Raw genomic sequence first — 26699 nt, forward strand, 5'->3', positions numbered from 1 at the left:
TACGTATATAAGGTACAAATGAACACGACTCTATGATAAAAATATTATGTTATGATCATGATCGTAGAAATTGTACTGAATTAATTTAATCACAAGTATCAAGTTGTATACAGTTTATAAACATTTGGCATTGATAATAATAATTTATTATAAAGTAATTGAAAGAAAAATAAACATTTGATTTGAAAATTTGTAATTCAGAAAGGCTCATCATTTTCACATTACCATTTGGTATTTTATTATAATTCAGAGGTTCTTTTAGGCACTGTAATAATATGTAAAGAAGTGGCTCGCCAAATTCGTACTTTGTCAAGAGTTGAGGAAACGCACTTAATATTATTTTCACTTTGAAGACATTAATTTTTCAACAATTACAGTTATCGAAATTTACGGAAGAGACACGTCACACTACGGAAGGCCGACAGCTATAGTTATGGATATACACGAAGACCAATCGATATATCAAAGCAAGTTACACGTAGAATACAAGCAAAACAAGACCAACCTTAGTGGTGTGACGCAACTATCAGATCTATACAAATGATTCAACTTCATCTGCATTGAAATTCCGCCTGAAAGTGTGGTTAATGTAAGACTAGTACATAATAATACCTAAACCCGAATCGATCCGGGGCTCAATACACTACAACATCGAATATTAATTATCCATTTCCATTATAACTATTAGTGGTTACACAGGCCTATAGATATAAACGAATATATAGCAAATGATATAATATGCAGCTTACATTGCGAATTGCGCACGTTTGTTCAAAATTCCTATTTATATCTTTGGAATTAATTACATTCGCTTCTCCGAAATTGAAGCGCGAATGGGAATATCAAGTCGCCGTCACTTGATTATTGCTTTGACGTAGTACGTTTTAATTAACGAATTAATCATTTTCAATCAATTTTATTCTTAAATTTTAATTTAATTTAGGTTAAATTGGTGTTATTCAAGTTAATTACGAAATTAGCCTCTCACTAACTGTAGAACATTATTTGCCAGAAATAGAATTTAAAGCAAGGCACAGTGTTGTATATTTTAAACAATCTTAACGCATACTTGTTTACACAATTTAAACACATACAAAGCACAATCCTATAGTAATCATTAAAAGAGGAGTTATTACAATAACATTTTATTTTCTCACTGACAAAGTCTATCACTTTATTGCAAATTCGTTGTTCTATGCCGACGAAACAAGCTATAATTACTTGTTGGTTTTTTTTTTGACTCGCCTAATGATATTATTGTATTATTTGAATTAGTGAAAGTTTTATTGTCCTAAAATACCCCATTTCATTGACTGGAAGTATATTGTGGGAATTGGGACCGTGCGAGTCTTATTCGTCGATTTTATATTCTAAATCGAGCGCGAACACATTTTATATTGCTTTCATACACTTCAGTCGATCTATAGATTTTATCACATTAATAACTAAGTGAAGAAAGTGATTATGTATATTTTATTGCAATTTATTGGCGACTCCATCATTTTATTAATGTTTACAGCTTCATTATATTTTGGTGAGAGCGTAAAATTATATAAAGTTTCGGATTATAAGGGCCATTTGAGGCAATGTGACATATACCTTGTGAACATAACGACCGCCGACGGGGCGTCGCAATAAATAACATCTTCAGTCTTTGGTACATTCCAGTACATTAGCATACTTTATAAATGCTTAAATCCAATCGTTTAAATCGCTAAATATAACATTTAGTTAACCGCCGCTCGGTACTCGGAGACACATATCAGATGAAGGCTTTAACACTAAGACTAGGTGCGCCCTGAGGACAGATATTCCATCGATTATTGCACATGAATTTTTCAATTTAATCACAGCTTTTTTTTTCAATAAAGAGATCTATCAAAAATTTTACAACAAACGTAAGAAAACATTAGCCAATAATATGGAATAATTTATTAACATATTTTGAGACCCCTTCCGCACTACAGAAATTTTATTGCTTCTATTATTTGTATTTTCATTTTTATTGCATTGTTTTTAATTTAAATGCAGCTTGGTATGTTTTCAGCGAGCATAAAGCATTATTGAACAAATAAACTTCCGCAAAGAATTCAATATTTTTATATTAATTTTGGTAGGGCGGAACAGGTCTAAGGCATCAACAAGAATAGTTTATCGCGGCGATCAGCTCGTTCCTAATCGAGGTTCCTACGGCAATATTAAATGTACAATTTATTCGAAGACAGGTTTATACATAAAAAAAAATGTAAAAAATTAGACCTATAATATATTATGCTTAATAAATAATTAATCAAATCACTTAACCAAAAAGATATGTGCAAATCCCGGTATTTTCATCTCTAGCACATCGTATAATTTATCTAGATTCTAGATCAGTCGCATCTTAACGTTTAAAACGAGCCTTATGGAGTATATAAATAAAACGATATACAACACATATAAGGTATCGCCGCGATATACGCGCTCGTGGAAGCCGATAATTCAATGATATGATATATTAGCAAAAACAAATAACGATGAATGTTAATAAACAAAGCAAGCGTCTGGAACAGGAATAAATACTTTATACACTTTACAAGTATACCTACGTGTCTATAATATGATATTTACAAGTTTATTATGAAGAATGATAGGTTGTTTTTATTGATGCAGAATTCGGACGCAGGCTCAAATCGCCACACCAAATGAGATCCTTAACATAGTAACACTCGAATTTGTACATTATTATCTGTTGTAAATAAAAAAAAAAATAGAAAAACCATCTTCATTTGCTATGTGTCACCTAACACTGAACTTGGCAAGCATATTTAGCGGGGCGGACGTAAATCTGGAATTTTGAACAACGTTTCGTCGCGAAAAAGAACCTCTTTACAAAACACATGACAAAACAAGCATAAAAGAAATAATAATAATAATAATTCGATAATCATTTGATATGTTCGACGCTCATATCTAAGCTATTATAATCAGTGATGCTTCGATTGTTCGTTCTTTACTGTGATACGTGTACGGAATAGTCTCCTAAAATTAGTAAATATAACAAAAAAAAAAAAAAACAATTTTCTAAATGCTGCTAAAGAAAAGAGAATCAGTCAGTCTCTCATTAATACAATACAATGACAGTGATAAACTGTACAACGATTGGCACTCTCTCAAATTTCAATACTTATCTCGACACATATAAATTATATTACTTTGTTCATTAGAAGACAAGTCTGAAATACATTTACTAATCGCCAGTACCGACATACTCGACCGGCACGTATAATGTTTGTAATTATGTCACTAACACCAATAAACACTACGTTACAATTCAAAACACGTGTTGAACAACACTACGACTACACAATTTGTTTGATGTTTTCATTTTTCCAAAAATTGAACATTAACTATATTAAAACTTACAGAATACTATGAAAGTTAACAACGCCAAGTGTTATGAGGGGCCCGGAGAGTGCCAAGGTTGCAAGAGTTTACATATAACTTGAATTTGAAACGAATCTAGAATGCCTTTTACCTACATACATAGCAGTATAATAGCTGTATTTTTTCAGGCCTTGCTGTGGTTCTCACTCGGCTAGTTGTTCTGAAAAATTTAAGAAAGCAGATTAATATACAACAAATTTGTAGATTATTAAGAAAAAAAAAATATAATAGACGTTCGCGTTTTGTATACGTAAGGTTCTGTGCATGTGTGAGGATGTAAACATGTGTGCGTGCGCGTGATTATGTGGTATGTATACTCTGTGCGTGTGTGTGTTTTTTTGTATATTATAGAGTGCAAAAAATACTGTTAAGTAGCCCTAGGCTACCTGTATGTTAGTTTCAATCATTCATGATCCATACCGACTAAAAAACCCTTTCTCTTTTCATTTTTTCACCGTGGAATGGCCGTGAGACTTTACTTCACGGAGGGACCGACAGCAATAGCTTTTCCTCTTATTTCATTATATTTTGTCATAGTGTATGTATATGTTTGTGTGTGTGCGCGTATATTATGTATGTATGGTTTGCCGCCGGTCGCTATTCACACAAAATGCTCATATAAGCCCAGCGAAGTTAGAGAAGAAAACATGGATTTTCAGGAAAAATTTAGCAAAAATTTTTCTTGTTTTAGTATTTTTTACGTGATAAGTGCATGTAAAACTACAAGTCCCAATAGTGGGACACGGTGTATATGTACGCACCGTGCACCGGACGGCGCGGACGGAAGCCGCGCGTGCCGTCGGGGCCGCGCGGCGTCCGCAGCACGATGACGCGCGGCGCCGCGGCGTCCTCCAGCGATATGGTGCGCAGCCGCGCGAGCAGCCGCTCCGGCCGCGCCTTTGTTATTGCGCCCTTGCTCCTGTACACACGGATAAGATTGACACGTTCAATATAAACAACAGAATTTACTGGCAGATTATTCTTAACATTTATTAAATGTATTTTAAGATAACACCATACTTTAAACACCAATGTTAATATATAGCTTGGAATTGAGATTTCATCCACTGGGACAAAACCAAAATGACCAAAAAAACTACACTACTAATTGAAGCCTGTAGAAGTTAACAATTTAACTATTCTAAGCTTCATTCAAATGGCACCAAGCAATCTATGGATGTGTTCGATATTCACCAATCTGCGATGCTTATAGCTTAGAAAATGTGGAAATGGATTCAACTAAGATATGTTTTCTATACGGAAAGATGCTATGCTATATGCTATGGATGCGTTCTATGGATGGCCGCTAGTGATATTGCTATGTGCAGAGCGCCTACTATCGATACATCGCATAGCTCGAGCTGCGTATCATCCTCGCGCAGTTACTTTGCGCATCTTCATAGGACATCTTACTCGTACCACGACAAAGATTAACATAAGTGGAAACAGTCACATAGTTTCACAGCATTAGGTACTATTACATCTCCTAGCATAGCTGCACAACATGTCTGGTAGAACAACTCAAGAGGCAACTCACCCGATCTTAACGACGTTGCACGCCGACGACTTGCCGTTGCGCGGGTTCGTCAACATGACGAACTCGACGGAGTCGCCGGGCTGCAGGTCCGCGTGGTTGCCGCGCACCTCCGACATATGGAAGAACAGCCGCCTGTTGTCCTCGCCCTCCACCGATAGGAAGCCGAAACCGCCTGGAAGACATTACAAATCAATTATATTATACCCAAAAGTAATGTATTTTGTCTTATACCAGTGGAAACTAATGAAAGAAATATTTAGGATCGGTTTTGGACAGCTAGCTGCAGAAATAAAACCACTTTTTCGCTAAGTCTTCAATATCATTGACATATCATTGTGTGGGGCAAGTATCTCGCCTCGCGGCGGTGCTGAAAAAAAACTCCGGCTGAGTGGCCAGACGGCTGGAGTCTAGGGCGACTGAGTGAGGAGCCTACGGACTATCCGAGCGTTATCCAGAAGGACTGCCCGCTGTATCCCCACTGTCATGGGCTTTACCGGTAAATCCAACCTCCTTAAATATTATTTTAAGGAGGTAGGAACCAGCCCATTGGTGGACACAACTATAGGGATTATCTCGTATTACATATCATTCTCCATAATACACGGGTACCACCAGAAGGAAGATACCCGGTCCTTTGGAAGGCTTACGTGGGGACACAGGTCCAACACGCAGAGTCCCTTTAGAGAATTTAATGTGTTGTGGGACACCAGCCGCAGCCTGCCTATGACTGCACTATAGAGATACAGCCCTGGGCAGTCCGCGGCCAATGTAGGACTATTGCAGAAAAATGGAAATGAACAAAACTGGGTACTGGGGGTGTTAGATGGACTGGTATTTTGGTTCTATGGGGACTATGGACGTCTGCCTTTTCAATATTAAAAATTGAAAATAATGGCAGACGGTGACTCGCCAGTTCGGTCGATGGGCTCCCAAAAAGGTTACCGAGAATGGCAACAAGGGGGCAACATCAGCTAAACGGCTAGGGGTGTAGAGAGGTGCGGCACCGGTTTCACCATCGCGGGCCCGCGGGCACGGAGCGGGTTTCCCCGTTATTACGCCATTAGACACTTCCACCCCCGAGCATATAGCTCTAGCGGCTCCACTCTGGACGGCCAACAAAGGCAAGCCAGAGGTGGGGGATCCTGAACCTCGTCATTTACATAACATTATTATTATTTTTTTATTATTCATTATTTGTACGGTGAACATTTCTTTTGTATTATATTGTATTTTATATCTGCAATGTGCAATAATGTGTTTTTTATTTTTTTAGATAAGTAAAATTAAACATTTTTTTTTAATTTATTTAAAAAAAAGCCACTTCGACCAATTTTGATTTTGATTATCAGTGTTTTATTTATGTATTTATATATTACCTTTAATAGCATCAACGATGGCCCTCCGTTTCTTCCTAACGGGCACAATGTTAGTGGCGCGCCCCTCCGTGTCCGCTTGGAATGTCACCGGGTCGCCGACTTGAAGGATCTCACGCTTGCACGCGAGGCCCATAATGCCGAACTCGTATGAGGTGCCATTTTCGATTTGGATCAGTCCTGGTTAGGAATAAGAGATATTTTAGTGCTGTATTTTTATTAAACCGGGCGAACTCCGTTTCACCACCAGAGACACATTTCCTTTGCTATAAACCTCACGGAGCCCGAGACCTTTCCAACGAATGCAAAACCGTGGAAATCGGTTCGTGCGTTCTGGAGTTATAGCGTCAGGAAGATAAACCCGACTTATTTTTATTTTATTAAAAATGGAATAATTTACAAAATTTTCAAATAAAATAAACTGATAATGTATTTTTTCATTAGTCAACATAAATATAATTTTGATATAAATTCTTCTATTGATCCAATTATTATCATACTAATATTATAAATGCGAAAGTTTGTCAGTCGACTGAACTAACCGGAGTAATGCGCCTGGTCCGGGTTGAGCGCGCGCAGAGTACGCGTCACGGTGCCGTTGAGCGTGGGGTCCTGCGGCTTGGCCACCGCGACCGTACCACGCGGTAGTACGCGCACGAACTCTGCGCTTGCGCACCCGCCGCCCGAACCGTTCACGCGCCCCAGCGAGTACTCCACTTCGGTGCCGAGCTCAAGACCGTCGGGGCTGCGCTCGAGGTTGCTGGAATGAGATTATGTCATGAGCGACACTTAACTAAATTGAAAGATTTTTTTTCGTAATCAGCGCCACTAGGACTCATGACTACATAAGTGAAGTCCCGTGTCCCCGTAGTGGGGTAAGGGGCAGATGCATTATTCATACATCTGTTTCACTGATCGATTTTCTTTAGGGACAAGTAGGTGGGTGATCAGCCTTCTGTGTCCTGCCAGACCGAGACATTTTTTTTTCTTCGTTTCCACCGGAAATCGAACCCAGGACCCCTCGGTTCTACGCTCACGCGTCAACCACTGTACCAAGGATTTTTTTTTTATTGGTAATAGGGAAGCGCTTGACCACAATCTCGCCTGATGTTAAGCTGAGATGTGGTCTAAGATGGAACGCGCTTCCCTAGAAGGTACTTGTTCACTCTACGCTTGAAGACCCCCATACTGTACTCGTCGGGGAACACAGACTCAGGAAGCATGTTCCAGTCCCTCGCGGTTCGGATAAAGAATGTGGAACCGAACCGCTTAGTCCGGGTACATGTAACGTCCACCATATGGCGATGCCTAGAGTCTGTGCGCCTCGACGATCGATGGAAGAGAACAGGAGGCGGTCGAATGACTACATGCACGGGGAAAATTAAAACAGCTCAGGTAGAAAATAGCTAGAACGCGTGCTGATTTTCCCCGAATTATCCACACAAACAAACTACACAGGGTTAGATCGTGATCATGATAGCCGCAAAACGGCAAAAGCAATGGCTCTGCACCATCGCGACTTGCAATAGTGTCTGCGCATTGCAAGCAATGTATAATTTTTGTACGTGATTGTATAATTTTTGTCAACAAAGGTGGACACATGAGCATCTTGAAATATAAAATGAGCGCCAGCCCCGCCCACAAGGCCCTACTAAAGGTTTTATTTTCGGGAATTTTTTTTAATGTCACATCATCACAAATTTATAAAAACAAAAGACGTTATATAGCCAGTGTTTTAACTTTTACTTATAATCTTAAAATTATATGGAAAGATTGAACGAGGGACATTTCATTCATTAAAATTCGTAATGCTTTTCTTATATTTTTAAATGCTAATGTTTACAATAACAACTTATGTCCCAAAATTCGAAGTGGCAACATGTTTTTATTACATTTAAAAGCACATTATCGAATGCTTATATTGTATACAATCAAACCAATGTTCAAATAACAATCTTGCAATATATTAAAGAACATTTTTATCAGCATAGTGTTATCTGATCTCTTGCAAGCACAGTACAATAGTTACTAGAACATTTTTTTGTTATTCAATTACTGGGATACGACAAACGCTTGCAAATCTCAATCACTTTAGGTATACAAATATAGTACTGACACAGTACAAAGCATTAGATTACTTTCAACACTTCATAAATAGATATTCAATATAATCCTTTATAAAGAGGAGACGTTTTTTCTTTTTTGTAAGCATGTAATAGGAATAGTAAAGAAAGCCAATTTCGTCGTCGATCTGACTTCGGTATCCCTTTCCGAATTTCACTATTATATTTATTACGGGATAAATCCCGTAAAATCAAAATTTTACACAAAATCTGCATTCTTTGGGAAGCAAATTATTCACGAAAGATACAAAATAAAACACCAGTACATGACCTAAAATCGTAACAACCTTCAATTTCACACAACATAAAAATATGTAATCCCGTCCAATTTCGTACTCCAATTTTCATTAATAATGGTAAAAAAACACCTACATTCATATAAAAATAGATTCGACTTTTGTCATCTTCAATATTATATTCCCAAGGTGAAATATAATAGCTGTCTCGTTTATAATACGCCAATTACGCGGGTATCCTCTTTATAAAATATTTCATTTCGAACATATTTGCCCGTAATTACACGTATTCATGGCGACGAAAGAATCGTCCAATCTATTTTCAAACCATAATCAGACAATATTATTCGTTCGCTGCTTAATAAAAATAAATTATTTTTATACAGTTAAGTTCTTACAAAAAAGATACATAAATATAATTATAATTCATTTCTAAACAATCGCAGTTAATGCTAATGCCTTTTCCTTTCATAAAACAAATTTGTGCTCAATGAGTAATTTATCTGTACAAGGATATTTTATATCGGTTTTATTATACAATTCGGTTGAATAGTTAATGATTATTAGAAAGTTCAAAGTTCGTAGAATTACTTTCAATATCAATGCCGTTAGAACGTGTATAATGATGTTGACCATATCCTTTTAACACTGAAGCTGAATACTTGAACAAATATGAAAGATCCATTCAGTAGTTTTTAAATAAAAATTAGACCACAAATATCATAATCCAATTCAAAACCGTCAGTCATATTGCGTATCACCTTTCTCATAATATCTTATCAATATTATAATAATATTTATTCCCCTGAGATATAACATCGCGCAGCAGCAATCAATTTTTATCACTATAAATGTATAGCATTTCATTTAAAATATCATAAATAAGCTCTTTGGTAACTAGCTTTCTACTAACTTCTGCCCACGGTTTCGCTCGCATACAGTGATCGCGTGATAGCATTAAATATTTCCATCTCCTTTTATACTTGCATCAAGTTTTGCATTATTAGTAAAAATTTTCCCAAGCTTCAGTTTATCTATGTTCTAAACTTGAGAAAAATCGGTTCAGTGAATTGGAGTAATTTCATAGGTAATTTTTGGTAAATCTACAGCAGGATATAGCACATAGTACATACATGAATACAATAGCATTGCAAATAAAATGAGTATACATAGCAGGGCACACTAGAATTAAACAAAAAAATAAATAAAAAAACAAAAAGCTTTGCACACAGAAATAGCACAGGGAATAATCTATATTTTCTAGCTGTAGCCTGTATAATTTCTAAAGAACTAGACATAATTGAGCCAATAACAGTATGTAATTACTAATTACCATTATGCATACAGATTCAATATTTATTTATTGAACAAGACTTATTTACGCTATTAAATTGTAATAATCTATAGTAAGCAATCTCACCTAAAATGAGAAAAAAAAGATCCAATTTTAATTTTTAGTATTTGTTGTTATAGCGGCAACGAAAATACATCATTTGTGAAAATTTTAGCTTTCTAGCTATCACGGTTTATGAGATACAGACAGAGTCTGGAGACACACAGACAACGAAGTCTCAGTAATAGAGTCCCGTTTTACCGTTTCGGCACACCCCGGACACTCCATACAAAATTATCGTTTTGACAGTCAAACTGTAGAGACTGCAAATGTGTGTGTTAACGCTTTATGGTGGCGCATTTGTGACTAGCGTAAAAAAAATTCGCGTTTTTCTGATGAAATACATCCGTAAACAGAACAGTATCGAACCATTTTCTACGAAAAACGAAAATCACAAATCCAAAATAATAAAATTACTTTAAGTCAATTTGATTAATGTTGTCAATCTTCGTTGCGTATCGTATTTTAATCACGATCGCGCGGGGTGAGGTAAGTGTTTAATTTTGGCGGGAGGCGGAGAGTGTCCGTTCTGAAGCGTTTAGCTACTATTATGTATTCTGTGGTTTCGGTACGGAACCCTAAAAAGGTACCAAAGAAATTCTCACCTAAAATGGAAGAAAACTTCCTTAGTATGGTCGGAGGTCTCTATAAATCCGAAGCCATCCTTCAGCGCCGCTATGAACCCTTGCATGATCGGCCGCGCGTTGCCGTTCGACGAGCTGCCGTTCGTGAGGCTGTGCTGCACTTGCACGGCCATGGCCAGCAGATCTTTGGTCCTCTTTGACTGCAATAAGCAAACGTTATGTTGAAACAAAAAGAAACAAAAAGAAAAAATGTGTGATTTTAAGAAACCACGGTAAAAGTGAAACTTAGGCACAAAATTATCGTATTAGTAAGATAATGACTCCGAACACTGCTTTATACCTACTCGGCAGCCGACCGTCACGCGACATGCGCTACACAGACCAAAAAGTTTGAGACGATGTAATAAAAGTTTCACTTTAAAAAGATCTTTAGTCCTTTTAGGCTGCAATGGGCAAAAGTTATATTGAAAAAGCAAAATAAGGTCCCCAATCGGATTTGACCGCAATGGACATCGATTATATTAAAAGAAGCATGGTAAACTTCCATATTCATTTTGAATTTTCATTTCTTTAATTACTATCGTGTTGTGTATCTTTTAAAAAGTTATTTTTCAATACAATTGCGTTTGTTGCGTTTTTATAAGTTTCAAAGACGCTACCAGGGATAAAGGATAATAATCTAGCGATGAAACATAGTCTAAAGTGAAAATTTAACATTATGTGCATTGTGCATGGCCACTATTATTCAATTCTTAGTCCTAACTCCTTGCTACCCTAACGTTACAAGGCACATACTTTGGTCGCGCTTTGTCCAGTTAACGGAATAATGAAACGAGATTATGCTTTGTATGCCACGTTCGTGCAAGACCAAATTGCCATTTCCTTTCAATTCAGTCTATTTGTATGTGAAAATGACGATTATCAAATATTTCAATTCAAAATAAATCATTTTGACGAAGTAACAATTATTCGAGTGGTATAGTAATTTCCTTTTTTTCATAATGCAATTCAACAATCACATAGCAACGAGATAAATATCAAGTAGCAAAAGTAATTATATCGTGATTGGCTTTCCACATTATAAGACTTCTTGGTTATTCTTACATACACGTTGAATCAATACATCATTTAAAATAAATCAGGTTTTAGAGAAAATATGAATTATAAAGGCAACTAGAAAAATAAGACGACTGAAGAATGAATACACAAAGGAGAAAATAAGAAACTCAGATTTTGCAAACAAAGTGTTAGCTTCAGGCCAAGTAACTTTGAAAAGCATTGAATTTAATACTGAAAAATACATTTATTGAGCTTCGCTTTTACATTTCTTGGAATGGTTTACAATTTGTATAATTTTCTTTTCAAACATCGCGAGCAAACAGGCTTCCAATTTACTTTAAAGAACTACGCTCTGAATCGAACGATAAGAGGTTTAAATGAAAAAGTTATACGAGTCTGCACCTGTCTGAACTTTGATTGCACTGTTGTACAGTTTACTATATTTGCTTTTATTGTTTCAACATCCTATCTAGTTCTTATAATAAACAATAAAGTTAATTTAATTTGCCGGGGTCGCCCACGCCTTCCCTTATTATCGCTTCCCAGGAATAACCGTTACCTGATAAATGTCAAATGTAACTTTGTCGCCGACGCGCGGCAGCATTTTCGACTCGCACTTCTTAGCCGAGAATGGTATGTTCTTCTTGGCATTGTTGATCTGGCATGTTATGATCCCAGTTTCCTGCACAAAGAACACTTATCTATATAGTTTACATTCAAATAGAAATAAACATCATGTTTCAACATCAATCATAATCATCATCATGTTTTTAGAACAAAATTATATAAGTAGTAAATGAATTTATAAAACGATAGAACTAAAGTAAAACAAATAGTGTCCAATAGGTTATATTGTAAACTTATCAAGCGAAAAAACATCAGTTGCTCAATGAATATTTGAATAACAATTCAGTTACGGAGAGTATAGAGCTGTCATGAATATTTCTCATATTTAATAAATAATAATCTCCGTAATTCACACCAAAGGCTAGTACAAAGAAAGGCAGTCGCCGGAGTATTCCTTTAATAAATATTTAAAATGACAACGTAAGTAAAACAAACCAAAGAGATCCTTTATAAACAGCATAAATTTTATTCAACAATACAAGTAAACATTGCGAATCTATAAATAAACTATAAAAGAAAACATTTCTATCGTACGCCGTTGATAATAATTGATAATCAATTAGTTTCATAATTATGTTTTATTCAGAGAACAACTGCTTCATCCGAAAGGAATACATGAATACTGTATAGTATATACAAGGTTAGATAGCTTGCACAATCGCGCATCCGTTTAGACGGTACAGTGTATTGAAAATTGCAAACTGTTGTTATCACTCAGCACGGAGTTAGCTATTGTGTCGGGACGAGATGCGAATATATAATCCTGTGAGCATTATATTAGAGCGAGGGCAGCCTACTCGTGTTATTGTTAACACATTTACAAGTCATATGAAAAGTTGAAACTTTATAAATAACACAATGTTTTTAACATAAGATGTATAACTTTTATTTAATTGAAATCGTCAACATTGAATATTGCAATGTTTATAAACAAAAGTTATAATTGTATCGTTGTTATCAATAAATCGAACCGTTATGCACTGTGCCTATTTTAAAATAGGCGGCGAATTTATCTGACCCTCTCTCAATTTTCTCGCTTAGATACGACCTTGGCAATGCCCGCCCTACATTTTTTCAATCTGCTGTTATTCAATATATATTAGTGTCTAAATTTAAATATACGATGTGTTATTGCGCAATTTTCTGTTCAAACATACAAAGGTCTAAATTATGTTTCTACTACGCTAGTTATGACCAAAATAGTAACAACATTTGAAGCTATTAGCTATTGTGTGTCTCGTGTCGTAGGATCAAACTACGGATAAGGAAGATTAAGTCATTTTGTACATAAATGCAATTCCTCATACTGATTTCTCTACATAAAGTCTAGTGTGAAAATGTAAAAAGTATTACACATTTTTATTTATCAAACAAAACAATTTAAACGAAAGCGGTTGTACTACAACAAAGCCTTTATTATATTATTAGACTATAATATTATAATATATTTCGAACATATTATAGTCTATACGAAAATGAAGGTAAAATTTTCGAAAGGACCCAAAATGCCCCACGTTTAGTCTATAAAAGTATAAAAAATTTAACTCAATCTCTATCCTGTGAAAAAAAAAATAAAAATGCGAACAATTTAACAACGGAAACTTTCGTACGCGTGCTCAGTTAGCGAGATGATACAAAAAATTGTTTATGAAAAACTTTTAATTAGTTTGAACCCTGAACTTTACTGAAAATGTCAGCTATGTGACTTGGAAGTAAATAGAGGGTTGGAATGGAAGCGAAAATAAATAATAAAAATTTACAGCCAATAATAACAAAACAGTACTGAAATATTGCATCTCACAACATCCTATAATACTGAGTGATAATTAAGTTCTAAGTTTATATGAAAGAGGAAATTAGTTTCCGGTTGCACTAACTCGATAGAGAAAATTGTCTCGGTACATTTCCCAGAATTCACCCTCGCTCTCGCTGAAATGAATTATTTTTACTCAAATTATACGTTGAACGGTAAATAATATTTGTTCATTCTGGTAAACATGGCTGTCGCAACCTTTTTTTAAACTTTATATAAAGAAAGCTGGTTCATAATGGCTTTTACGAAAAGGAAGCTTAGAATTAACGAGAGACCTCAAAAGTATGTTTTGAAGAAACTTTGGCCTTTGTTTTTGTAAAACAAAACCCACTGAAGAAATAAGGAATAAACGGAAAAATCTGATTAATAAACAATATTCTGAACAGATTTTTAATCGAATAAAAGGAGCTTTAGGTTTTGTGTTTTTCTTTATTTAAGGATTGCAATTTAGAAGAGATTTATTTATCTTTACATAAAGTATTAGTTTTGGTTGATGAATTTAGATCGAATATGAGAACATCACAAATTTATTTCGAACCATGTCAGAAGTAAAAACCTTTTTTCATAGATTACGGTTATAAGACACATAGGAAAATATAAAAGGAAAATAAGATTAATCACTAAGTAATCACTTCTTTCTTTCTTTCTTCCACCTGTAGAAAGTTGCATTATTCCTCAGTGACATCAATTTATAGGGTACGTAATTAATATATTCCCGTGCTCAACTGGAGCCCTTAGCGTGCAGCTAACGGAGCTTCGATATGTCAAATACTCTAGAATCTAGAACATCATAGTTTGTCGACGACCGTCAAGCGTTTCGAACACAGTCAAATGTTCTCAAACGTTCTAGAACAACCTACCCCGGTATTGTTCCTGGTGGAGCTGTGTGACGTCACTGCGTCCGCGATACTCGAAGAGCGCCTCGTACACAATCTTTTTTAAAGTGAAAACTTCTTTAGCGGCGTTGGGTATAAAATCTTAAACTCGCGTCAGGACACGTGGCCTGATCGAAAAAGCGTAAGACGGGTGGATATCAAACATGCTCAACGTTAATAATCAAGTTTTCACTTCTGCCGGCACTCCCGGAGTGCAACCCGTCTTTTTTATTATGTGATAGGGAAGCGCTTGACCACGATCTCGCCGATGGTAAGCTGAGATGTGGCCTATGATGGAGCGCGCTTCCCTAGAAGGTACCCGTTCACTCTTCGCTTGAAGAGAAGAAGTTCTCTAGAACGTCCTCTAGAACATTCTAGAACCTTCTAGAACTCACCCCGTTGCCGTTCCTGGTGGGGCTCGCGGACGATGACGCGTACGACTGCGCCTCCTTCGTCACAACACCACGCACGCCCTTCTCGACGAGCGTCTCGAACTGCACCGTGCCAGGGGCCAAGTGCTTGATGCGTATCGCCGACTGGCGCGTATTCATGTTCGAGAACGTCGTCACCGGGTCCACGGTAAACTCCACCTGGACAAGAGATATTTTATTTTACACGTTAGACACGAAAAAATGTTACGAAATCATTGTTAATACGCGGTGAATTTAACCAGCAATGACTTTTTTAGAGAACTTCGTCTTTGACAAGGACGATATAAAACTGATAATGGCGGCCGATAAATAAATAAAAAAAAATCCACGATAAATATTAAGATTATCTTAACAGGTTGTTTTACCTCGTCACCAACGCTTAATTCTTGACCAAGGCGGAGGACTTCAGCGAAATGGAAAAACATGGTCTGGTCGCGTTCCACGCAGCGGATGAAACCGAATCCTTCCCGCAGAGAACAGACTATGCCTTGCTCGCGTCTAAAATCCAATAAGAAAATAGTAACGATCGAAAAAATTTAATATTCAATAAATTTTTGTAATATCTTTTATTTTAGTCCACCACTGACCTTTCGCCAGATACATTGAAAGACTCATCCAATAGCGAGATGTTGGTGGCTCGCTTCAACTGATCTCGCCTATCCGTGGCAACTTGGAACTGAACCCAGTCCCCGTGACGCAGAGTGAACTCACCGCACTGATCTTTATCACCGAATGGAACCTACAAAAGTAAAATCCTGCAACTATCGACCACTAAGACAACATTTTCATCCAATATTAACAAGGTAGCCGATTCGGAACGTGAATTTGCGTCATGCAGTTGCATGTTACATTAAATTTTAACGTGAACTTTTCCAATAAATTTTCCTAGAATAGCCAAAAATAGTGTATAAATTGTAGCTGTGGGCGTCGAATAAAGCCTGCCTAAAAATAGCCAACACATTCATAAAATATTTATTTTAATATTCTTATTCCATTCCACAAAGCTTCACAGAATTTGAGATGTGAGGTATCATTACTGTCTATATCGAATTTCAGATGTTGCATTCGATTTTTTGTAACCTATTCTTGAATTTTAAAATGAACTACATATTTAATTAAAAATGTCGCGAGTGTGTAATTTCTGTGAATTATTGCAAAAACCAAATATCATTTTTTCAGATACTAAAAAATTGGTTAGGTGCGAGTCAGATTTGAAACATAGCCAAACAAGGTCATACACAGAAGAGCAAATATTTAAAAAATGGGTCTTCTGTTCATTTTTTGACCATGCCAACCGTTGATTGAATTGGATTTTTTAAATTATTTATTGTTATAGTTAAAGTGGCAAAAGTAACATTTGGTAACAGACGGATGGACAGACAGAGAGACGAATCGCGGAATCTTATAAATAAACACAGTAACAAAAAAAAACAATTCAAAAATTAAAAAAACTTCATATAGCATTTGTTGGTTTCTAGCACTTACCTCAACTTCAGAATGATCAGCAGCACGATACTTTATCCTTCCAGGTAATGGATCATTCTGAGGTACACGCATCATAGTGCCACGCTCCAGGGGCTTCAAAACTTGCCCACGCATAATTTCCGGATTTATATCTTCAAACACAACCGAGCCACTGGGAAGTTTTGTGATATTGCAAGCCACTTCTTTACCCTAGAACAATTTGAATGAATAAATGACACAATCAATTTTTGAAATTTTAATGACGAACAAAGCCAACCAAACTTACATTTCTTGTCTGAATTATAAATTCCACATCATCACCCAACGATAATTCCTCTTTCAATTTTGCTTCTGAATAATGGAAAAATATTTCTTTGACGACATCCGCGCGTTCAATAAAGCCAAAGTTTTCTTTTTTGGAACACACAACACCATGATACTTGACAGGGTGCACAGGATTTTCAAATCGGACATGACAAGCACCAAGCGTGCCTCTGAAAACCCGTAACTGTACAGTTTCTATGAAATGTGTAAAGAAATAGGTGATAAATGAAGTAGTTGTATGATCCAATGTTATTGTTGTATATTACACACATTAGCAACAAACATATGCAAAAATGAAAACAATAGCTAGTACAATGCAGATGATAACACCATATCAACAATACCTTTGGTTAGTTGCAATCTGAAAGCTAACAGCGTCACCGGTACGCAGAGTGACATTTCCCTCAACATCATCCTTTGTATATGGCAAGAAAAAACATTCACCACGGTTCTCATATGAAATTCTACCAGTGTTATCCCCCGAGCCCTCACCCTTCACTTCTGTAGTAACAATACCAGTCACACGAGCTTCACTCAACACTACTTCTGGAGCAATCTTTGTTACAGTGGATGCTATGGGTTTACCGGTTCGCCGATCGTATGTCATTTCAAATTCTACTGGATCACCAATCTTTAAATGGTCAATGTTGCCACTGAACTGGCTAAAGTGGAAAAACAGGCGAGCCTGCCTCTCGCAACATTGGATAAAGCCATAGGAATGCTGAAAATTTTATTCAATTGAATCCACTGTTATAGGATTATCACATTTAAATCATGTTTGAAAATTTTAAGTGTTTTGCAATTATTACGAAATTGCTTTAATTTAGAATTAATACAATTAAATTCAGTGGTGGACTTACAAGTAATTTTTCAATGATTCCTGTCTCTCTAATAGGTGGGTGGTTTACAGAGTCATATTGAGTTGGATTATTTGTGGAGCTAGATGAGTATACTCCAACAGAGTCACCCATTGGACAGGCATCTAAATTATAATTGCCCAAGGAAAATCTATTTCCTCCACTGGACTTGTTCATATTGTTAAAATTATCTCTCGGAGAGCTTGGATACTCACTACTGTATGTACCTACAAATACACAATTTTGTTGTAATTCAGGAAACACATTAAAAAGTTAAATTTTGCTGTCATTAATTTATTATTGTCTCCACATAATTGAACTAATTTGCAGTATGAGTCAAATGTGATAACCACCTACAGTAGCAGTACAAAGCAAAAAATGGTTCTGTATAGCCGAATGATACAAAACTTTATGTTGTAATATAAAATGAGTTAATGTTTTGCCCAATTGTTGAGCCAGTGAAGTAATCAAATATTTTTTATCAAATAATTTTCATAAACAAAATTTATCTGAACAGTTAATAAAGTACCTTTAATGGTATAAGTGTTGGTGCAATTTTTATCAAACTTATTTTAAAAAATCAATGTCAGAACCTATTGATGGTCAGTATTAAAGACAAGTTTGTATAACTTACCGTTGCGGTAGCCCTGTTTGGATTGCATGTTAGAATGCTGGAGATCTAAAATATCCTGCAAGGGTGCTACATGTGAATCTGGCGGCTGGAACAATTTCCACTGAGGATTGCTTGACATTCTCTTGCAATTTCTTCGTAGTTATATATGAATGTGTATAATATATAAATCCAAATCTCAGTTATGAACCAATATATCACAGAAAATAGTATGGTGTTACGTTTTAATAGTGCTTACAAATTTGTCAATCAAAATCACATTTTTCAAGTCTTGTGTTCACTAGAACACTGAGTCTTTAAAACAAAGTTCACAAATTTATGCACCAGAACACTTAATTCAAACAAATCTACTTGGGAATATACTACACTAGATCCTCAGATGTCTTCAATGCTTGCTGGATCGGAGTTCTGCTATACATTGCCGTAACTATATTTTTAATTTTGTTATTCGCCGTTGCGTTCAGTTTTGATTGCTAAATTTAATTATATTCACAGCAAAATTACTTAGGGTCTATAGTTGAACTGCAAAGAAAATATATTTACAATTAGAAACACTGAAAATAATCCAACTTGAAATTTAAAAACATTATTTTTCGAGTAAGATTCGTGCGAATTCCTAACGAACGCGTGCGCTCGCCGAGTTTACGATGTTTTTACAACTCTAAAAACCCTATGCAATGATATTCTTAAACTACGAACACGTTAATTATACCTTCATAGGTTTACAAGTAAAGGTAATCAACTCAATTACACAATATTCTAATTTTGCCAACTACCATTATCAACCCCAATTAATTGAAAAATCGAACCGTGTACATAAACCCGCCATCACAAATCATAAACTCCAGAGCGCTTTTATGAGAAAATTCATATAAATATCTAAGAGATTATATCCCTATTTTAATCGGATTATATCAAAGCGTCGCGTCGAAATATTGTTCTACATTTTATTAATGCTATCTAGGTAGGTATCGACTGTCCCGACAAGAAAATCCGAGCCGACCGTCTATGTTCTGAAATTGTAATGCCGCTAACGCTGAATTTCGTATCGCTTCTATAAGGAGATATGCTGTCAAATATATAAATGTACTTTCTACCTATAATGTAATTACAAAATTTACTTGAAACGTACAAAAGTATATAAACAAAATCCATGAAATTAATTAATCTCACCACGATACAGCACAGCACTGACGACATACCGCCATATTGAATGTCAACATAGTTGCACTTTTGACTTAGCCATACAAAACAAAATTTAATTTTGTAACAACTAATTTTATTAAACTTTTATCTTATAAGATTTGCTGTAGCCTATTGATGTATTAAATAAAACGATTTTTTAAATTTTGTTCTTGTTTGAAAACTAATGACGAAGACCAATCTTGGGTTTATTTTTTCTTAGTACAAGTTACATTACAGTTCAAAATCAAAATTAAATGTGGCCATTAATATTTTTAGCAAATATTTTTTGAATGTGATGAAATTTTAAAATTAAATATACTGCCAATAATGTAAATATTATAGTATACATTTAAACTAATTATGTAAAAAAGAAAAGTGATGTTTGTTTATTAATCCTGTTTACATAGTTATTTTTTTAACAGCAACACTTCCTCTACGTGCCAACTGTCATTGAATATACTGGCGGCAAATTTGAATTCCTCTATATTTTCAGTTAAAAATTTTTAACGTTCTCATGTGCATTGTGCATATTTCACCACTTACATTGCCTATTGAAAATAAACTAAGAAATAAACCCTTTCAATATTTTTTCAAGGTAAATGTTCAAGTTAAATATAGCACATTTCAAGTTTAACTGATTTTTATATAATATGCAAAACTTGAAACGGAATATTAAGGATTTTTTTAAGTATAAAAATGGTTCTATGCATCGTCGTCGTCGTCGTCTCAGCCGTGGGACGTCCACTGCTGGACAAAGGCCTCCCTCAAGGATTTCCAGCACAATTTCCAGTACGACCGGTCACCGGCGGCCTGCATCCAGCGGCTCCCTGCCACTCGGACCAGGTTCTATGGTTCTATGCATGTTCTATGCCAATCTCTCTACAATCATTGGAGCAATATTAATTATTGTAAAACATCTTGTGTTTAGGGTTTTCTCTCTTTCTCGGTCTTTGCCCAACTGAATCAGGATGGTAATGTATTTATATAATGTACTAGCGGTCCGCCCCGGCTTCGCCCGTGGTACATAATATTTACGTTTTCTCTACATAAGAACCATCCTCGTACTTCAAGGAATATAATAAAAAAAGAATTATCGAAATCGGTTCAGCCGTTCTCGAGTTATGCGCTTACCAACACATTTTGCGATTCATTTTTATATTATAGATTTTAACTTTCACCAGCTCGGTTGCCGAACTTTCATAGTTACATAGGCAGAACTCAGAAGCTCAAAGATTGTGTCAAGATAGTTCAAATTCAGAGATCAAACATTTTACCATTAATAATAAAACATGTTTCATTTCCCATTCTCATTTCTTTATATTATTATTTCATTTATTGAGATATCTTTAGTTATATATGTATTATCACAGACTAATAATAATATACTACGTATACAAGTATTATTGTTATTTATGGTAATGGAAACAAAATGAAATTAAGATGTTAGAACCATCTACTCAACATCTACTAAACAAAAGAGATCATAGTGTGTATCCAATCGTGGAAAAAGGTTATATTAAGAATAACAAAAGGCAAATGACTCAGTTTTCTTTCTCCCCAGGAATATAATCCTAAAACTTTTTCATTCAACAATACCAATGCACCGTATTCTGTAATGATGTAGTCAGTTAAAATATCAATCAATGAAATGAACCATTGCATTATATAACCATTGTTCAATAATACTTAGGAACTTACCTATAGGAACACTTCTTTCTTGGGGAACAACACAAAATTCATAGTTCCTTAAATCCAAAATAGGCGACGTGTATTGCGTACAATTGTCCACAGACAATAATTTAGCATAATGTTGTTGGATTAAATTATCTCCAGCTATGAAAATATATTTTTTAGAATAACTACCTACCTATTCAAAGAAACTGAAACTTTATTCAGAATATTAAGATTTTTTTACCTCTACGTTTATAATTTGAAATGATCCGAAAATGTTTCATGCCCGCAGTCCAAGGCACATTTGTAACTAAAATAAATAAAATAACTAAGAAGTTTGTTCATAAGTATTTCTATAGAAACATTTCGATTTATTCGATAGATTTCTCATTATTTTTGTTCTTATACTTACGAACATAATGATCCAAGGGAATATTGGAAACATGTTCAAATAATCCAATATTGTATCCTAATGTATCTTTGTCAAAATGAGAATGTACTATACTGGATTTTATTTCAGTAGCAACTGAAATCAGTACGAAGGAAATATTTTATTGTTACTCTATTCTACCAATTAATTTGTAGATATAAGTAGATAAAAAAGTTATATAATTAAGTATATAAAATAGGTAATTATTAAGAAGCAGTTTTGAGTCTAAGGGCGGCCGTACACGGACCGCTTCAAGCGGTTGAGACCGCCGACCGACCGCTTGAAGCCGCGACCGCGCGGTGAACTATAAGCATTCATTCACCGCCGTACACGTAACGGCTCGAGCCGTCGCGACCGCTTCAAGCCGTCAACTGCATGACGAAATTCCACCGTGCCGTTGACGGCTCGCGAGCGGTCGTGAGGCATACACTGACTGCTCGAGCCGTTGACTGCGCTAGAGCCGTCGACGGCTCCCTCCCCCCCTGAAAATCAATGACTTGACTAGTCAAAAAAATCAACCGCTCGAGCGGTTGGTAGCGACGGCTCGAGCGGTCAACAACCGACGGCTCGAGCAGTTGACGCCGACCGCTCGAGCCGTCTGTGTACGTCGCTCAGCCGTTAACTGCTCGAGCGGTCCATGTACGGCCGCCCTAAGCGTTTTGTTTATATTGTCCTTACAATTATTGTAACTTTTGTAAACAATGCGCCAGGAAAATAGAAAATTTGCCATGTCTGGGTGCGAACGGGCTACAATACAGTTGGCTGGGCTCACCGACCATTTCGGCTTGATAAGGAGACTATTGCATACAACGAAGTCTGTTTCATTTAAAACAACTGCCCCTATGTGGGGATAATTAACGTCAGAGCCTGTAAAGTTTAAAGGACGTTAGAAAACTGTTAACTACCATATAATTATTATTTACTATGTATTTTGAGGTTGTCACTGAACTCCTGATCAACGGCAGATCTTTAAAAAAAACATGTGACTTCTACATTAGTAGAAGATTATGCACCAAACCATGTAGAATATAAAGTAAACATTTTAGTTCAAACTTAAAAAAAAATGAGATTATTTACCTCCATTATTAGGACTAGAACGCCTTGCATTCATTGCAGTATACTTGCTATGTTTCACAGTATATAAATGTAGTATAAAAACTATGACCAGAATAAGAATTGCTACGAAGACTAGAACTAAATGAAAAAATATACATTTCTCTCCCCTTGTAAATTTGGGTATTGTGTGAGAATTTTCGTTATCATTCATAGCGTTGCTTTCGACTAAAATAAGTAAGTAACCAACTAGATTATGGTTTTGTATACAAATTACTTTTTATATACTTCCTGTTCTTGTCATTTCTTGGCAATTACAAACCTTACAATAACGTTACTTTTTGAATGAGTATGAATGTATGTAAAAGATATAAATGTGGAATTGTGGGAAGGAAAATAAAACAGAAAATGTATTAAAATACTTTTATAAAGCTACACAAATCAATCCCTGCTTGTGCGTCAAAAATCGAAATTTTAAATTCATCGGTACATAGTATGTCATAACAAAATTTACATAGATGTTTCCTCTTTCAGTCATATCGAGATTCAGTACATTCGATTACAATAAGTAGGTATATAAAGCACCACACTTTATGGACGTATCATTTACTATATTAAGGTACGTTTAACGAGCTCCAACTAGGAACTAAATGCGAACAAACGCTTTTCACTAATTATACTATATTTTGATGTCGGTACATTATAACATCACGCTGGTCCACAATATTTCTCTTCACCTGTCTAGCGGCCAGCGCACTTCGCAAAGGTTTCTATTCCACATTTAACAAAAATAATTAATTATAAAAATATTGTATAATCTATAAATCTTATTTACAATTATTATATATATAAACTAACAGTAGATAATTAAATTGCATCACTTTAGTTGCAATGCGGTTGCAAGTTATTATTGTTGATGTATCACGTGATTATCAAATGATTGAAGTGTGATGATTTCTGAAGCCATTATATTGCTGTGATATAGTAGGCTAAGCGTACAATTTACCAACATAATATGCACAACGGGTTATTTAATATGACACCTTTTAACTTAATTATAAATTATATTGTTTTCCAAGGGTGCTATCTAAACTTGAATTAAGTCACAGTTTTCGCTTTTATTTAAATCTGCGCTTGAATTTTTTTTAGAAATTCACGTACGTCAAAACTCGCAAGCGGAGCGCGCTCAAACAATTATTTATAAGAACATAGGGCGTATTCAGAAAGAAAGCTTGAAACTTACAAGCGCTTATAAGCGCTTATCGGCGCTTATCAGCGCTGGTAACCCGCGCAGGAAAATATATGAACATGCGCCGATAAGCGCTGATCGTCGCCGACAAGTTCTAACAAGTTTCAACAAACTTATAAGTTTCAAGCTTTCTTTCTGAATACGCCCATAGTTATAAATGTTGCACAGACTAAATATATCCAGAGACAATTTACACAGACGTATATAGCTATAGATGCCGCTTGCAGCCTGACCGTTTAGACGTATACTTCTCCTCGCTTGGATCCGTTATCGTTGCGGTTGAGGCCGGGCGGGGTGCCGCTGCCGCTGTGCTCGCTGTCGGACAGCTCGGTGACGGTGGCGCGGCTGGCGAGCGGCGTGACCACGCGGTCGGTGCGCGGCGTCGACGGTGTTGAACCCACTAGAGATGTTAGCTGAGACACGCCCATAGGGGACAGTGTCACGGGCGCGGTCAGCATCGGAGAGAGACCTGGAATGGAATACAACGGGTTGTTTGAAATAGTTCGGTTTTGTTAAAGCATCGCGTAGTAAAAGGTCTTTTTGTTACTTACTGAGTTTTAGTAATTTTATGATATAAAAAAGGGTCAGCACAACTTAAAAGTAAACACGATTAGTGTGAACTTTGCATTTAAAAACCATGTGTAGCTATGAAAATTGGTTTTCCATGCAAATAGTTTTGCAATTCCATCCAACTATTACATCGCGTTATATGAATTGAAATCGATTCATTAACACTGAGTTTAAGTAACGTTACCTTGAGTCAAACCCGGTGAAAGGACAGCCTGCGCAAGCGCAGTCGTCCCCGGTTGTCCCGCGTGAAGCGTGTTGTTGACCGATCCACTATCCAGTTCTTGTATTGGGGATAGTACTAGAGCACCAAGGACGGGAACTTCGTTTTGGTAGCCTTGATGAGCCATTATAACCCCCATGTTCTGCATGCCCATGGCAAGGCGGTTCTCTCTATCCATGACTTCCTTTGTGACGTCAGGAGTCGGTATGCGCGGTCGGTTCCGAAGCGTCGTTGGTATCGCTGAGCCGTTGCTCCTTTGACCTGTAGTTTCATTTTATTTTTATTTAGAAAGTTATTTAACGAGTCGAATGTGTAGTATTGAGTACATAATGTGTATTAAACTGACTATAGTAAGTTTCTATTTAAATTAACGTATTTTGGACGTGTTACGCAAATTATTTTCTATAAAAGGTATATCATTTTTTTGATTTGTATTAAAGGTTCCAAGTACCTAGTAAAAAGGAATAGATCAGTAACAATAAAAAAAATCTTTAATATAGTTAGAATTTAATTTTACTCAGATGAATGTTTTAATCACATATTATGCAATTGTTTCCAGTAAACACAATTATTATAGCATTGATATACAATGGACATATAAAACAATACATCAATAAATAAGTAATTTTCCAAGAATGCATGTTCAATTTCGATTAAGAACGCATGACATAAAACAATTAGAATTGTAAAATTCCGCTATTTTATATAAGATATAAACAGCAATAACGCTGCAGCTGTAGTAGTTAACAAAGACTTTCATATAGAGTATATTCACGAGAAATTACGCATAATAATAAACACAACCATATAGAAAACATATTACGTGAATTATGTCTTTACTTTAAGCGTGTCATTCCATAAATAGAAACGTATAATATTGCCAAGAAAATGATATGAGCACTGACTGAATTTAGCTAATGAAATTTCGTCACCAAATTAACAACGAAATCAAATCTATAAACTAATAACAAAATAAATAATTAATATATGTATGTAGTTACAAAAAAAAAACAGGATTAAACTGGGTCTAAATCGAGTCTAAAGGAGTCGGTTGCATACAAATTGCAGAAATACAGATGATGCTAATAAAAGCGTGTTAAAGAAAAAACAATAATAAAATAATTAAACAAAAACTAACCATGTTTTGTATTCTGTCTATGTTGTCCTCTACCAGACTTGCGTCCAACCAGTCTCTCATAGAGAGACATTTTGTGGTGTGGCGGAGGCGGTGCTGTCGGCTGACCGGCTTCAGGACTCGAATATACCATAGAATTATGTCGATTCCTTCCAAATAAACCGCCAGAGGAATATGCAGTAGATGCTGAACGTACAGAACCCATTCTGGATATTTGCCTTTGGAACCAATTCTTTCGTCTCTCCACAAGCGGTGTATCTACGCTCTCCTGTAAATATACATTATTTAGAATTAATTATTGGTCAAAGATGATCTTAAAAAGCAAAAAAATTCAGTGTAATATTATGAATGTATGTATGTATGTAGGTAGTTTGTTGCAAGAAATAGTAAAGGATGGAAAATGTGAGGCAATAGTCACGCGTTATGACAAAGT

General features: G+C 35.8%; 3 protein-coding genes across 6 annotated transcripts in view; all 3 read right to left on the reverse strand.

Moving 5' to 3' along the window:
* Positions 1-176: 176 nt before the first annotated feature.
* On the reverse strand, positions 177-20154 carry Unr (cold shock domain-containing Unr). Its single transcript, XM_090101800.1, has 16 exons — positions 19927-20154; positions 18757-19275; positions 18126-18349; positions 17610-17986; positions 17228-17435; positions 16963-17151; positions 16065-16216; positions 15843-15975; positions 15442-15636; positions 12291-12413; positions 10694-10872; positions 6879-7096; positions 6340-6516; positions 4964-5135; positions 4188-4345; positions 177-3586 (listed from the first exon to the last, which is right to left on the reverse strand). Exons 2-16 carry the CDS (start codon positions 18872-18874, stop codon positions 3570-3572), a joined length of 2640 nt encoding a protein of 879 aa, XP_089957926.1. The 5' UTR covers positions 18875-19275; positions 19927-20154; the 3' UTR covers positions 177-3569.
* A 1251-nt stretch (positions 20155-21405) lies between these two features.
* On the reverse strand, positions 21406-23306 carry LOC149911004 (uncharacterized). Its single transcript, XM_090106548.1, has 6 exons — positions 23117-23306; positions 22718-22906; positions 22022-22135; positions 21854-21919; positions 21637-21771; positions 21406-21548 (listed from the first exon to the last, which is right to left on the reverse strand). Exons 1-6 carry the CDS (start codon positions 23304-23306, stop codon positions 21406-21408), a joined length of 837 nt encoding a protein of 278 aa, XP_089962674.1.
* A 195-nt stretch (positions 23307-23501) lies between these two features.
* Positions 23502-26699, reverse strand: part of Best2 (bestrophin 2) — a 40805-nt gene continuing 37607 nt past the window's right edge. For all 4 annotated transcript variants that reach the window (XM_090101860.1, XM_090101851.1, XM_090101869.1 and 1 more), the window contains 3 exons: positions 26270-26534; positions 25096-25392; positions 23502-24810 (listed from right to left, as the gene is read on the reverse strand). In XM_090101860.1, the coding sequence (XP_089957986.1) occupies positions 24578-24810; positions 25096-25392; positions 26270-26534 (795 nt within the window). In that variant the 3' untranslated portion in view covers positions 23502-24577. The remainder of the gene's footprint in view (positions 24811-25095; positions 25393-26269; positions 26535-26699) is intronic.

The sequence above is a fragment of the Colias eurytheme genome, chromosome 1, assembly GCF_061535395.1.
Source record: "Colias eurytheme isolate Ceu_HAF_F1 chromosome 1, ilColEury1 Martin Lab GWU primary, whole genome shotgun sequence".
Classification (NCBI taxonomy): Eukaryota; Metazoa; Arthropoda; class Insecta; order Lepidoptera; family Pieridae; genus Colias; species Colias eurytheme.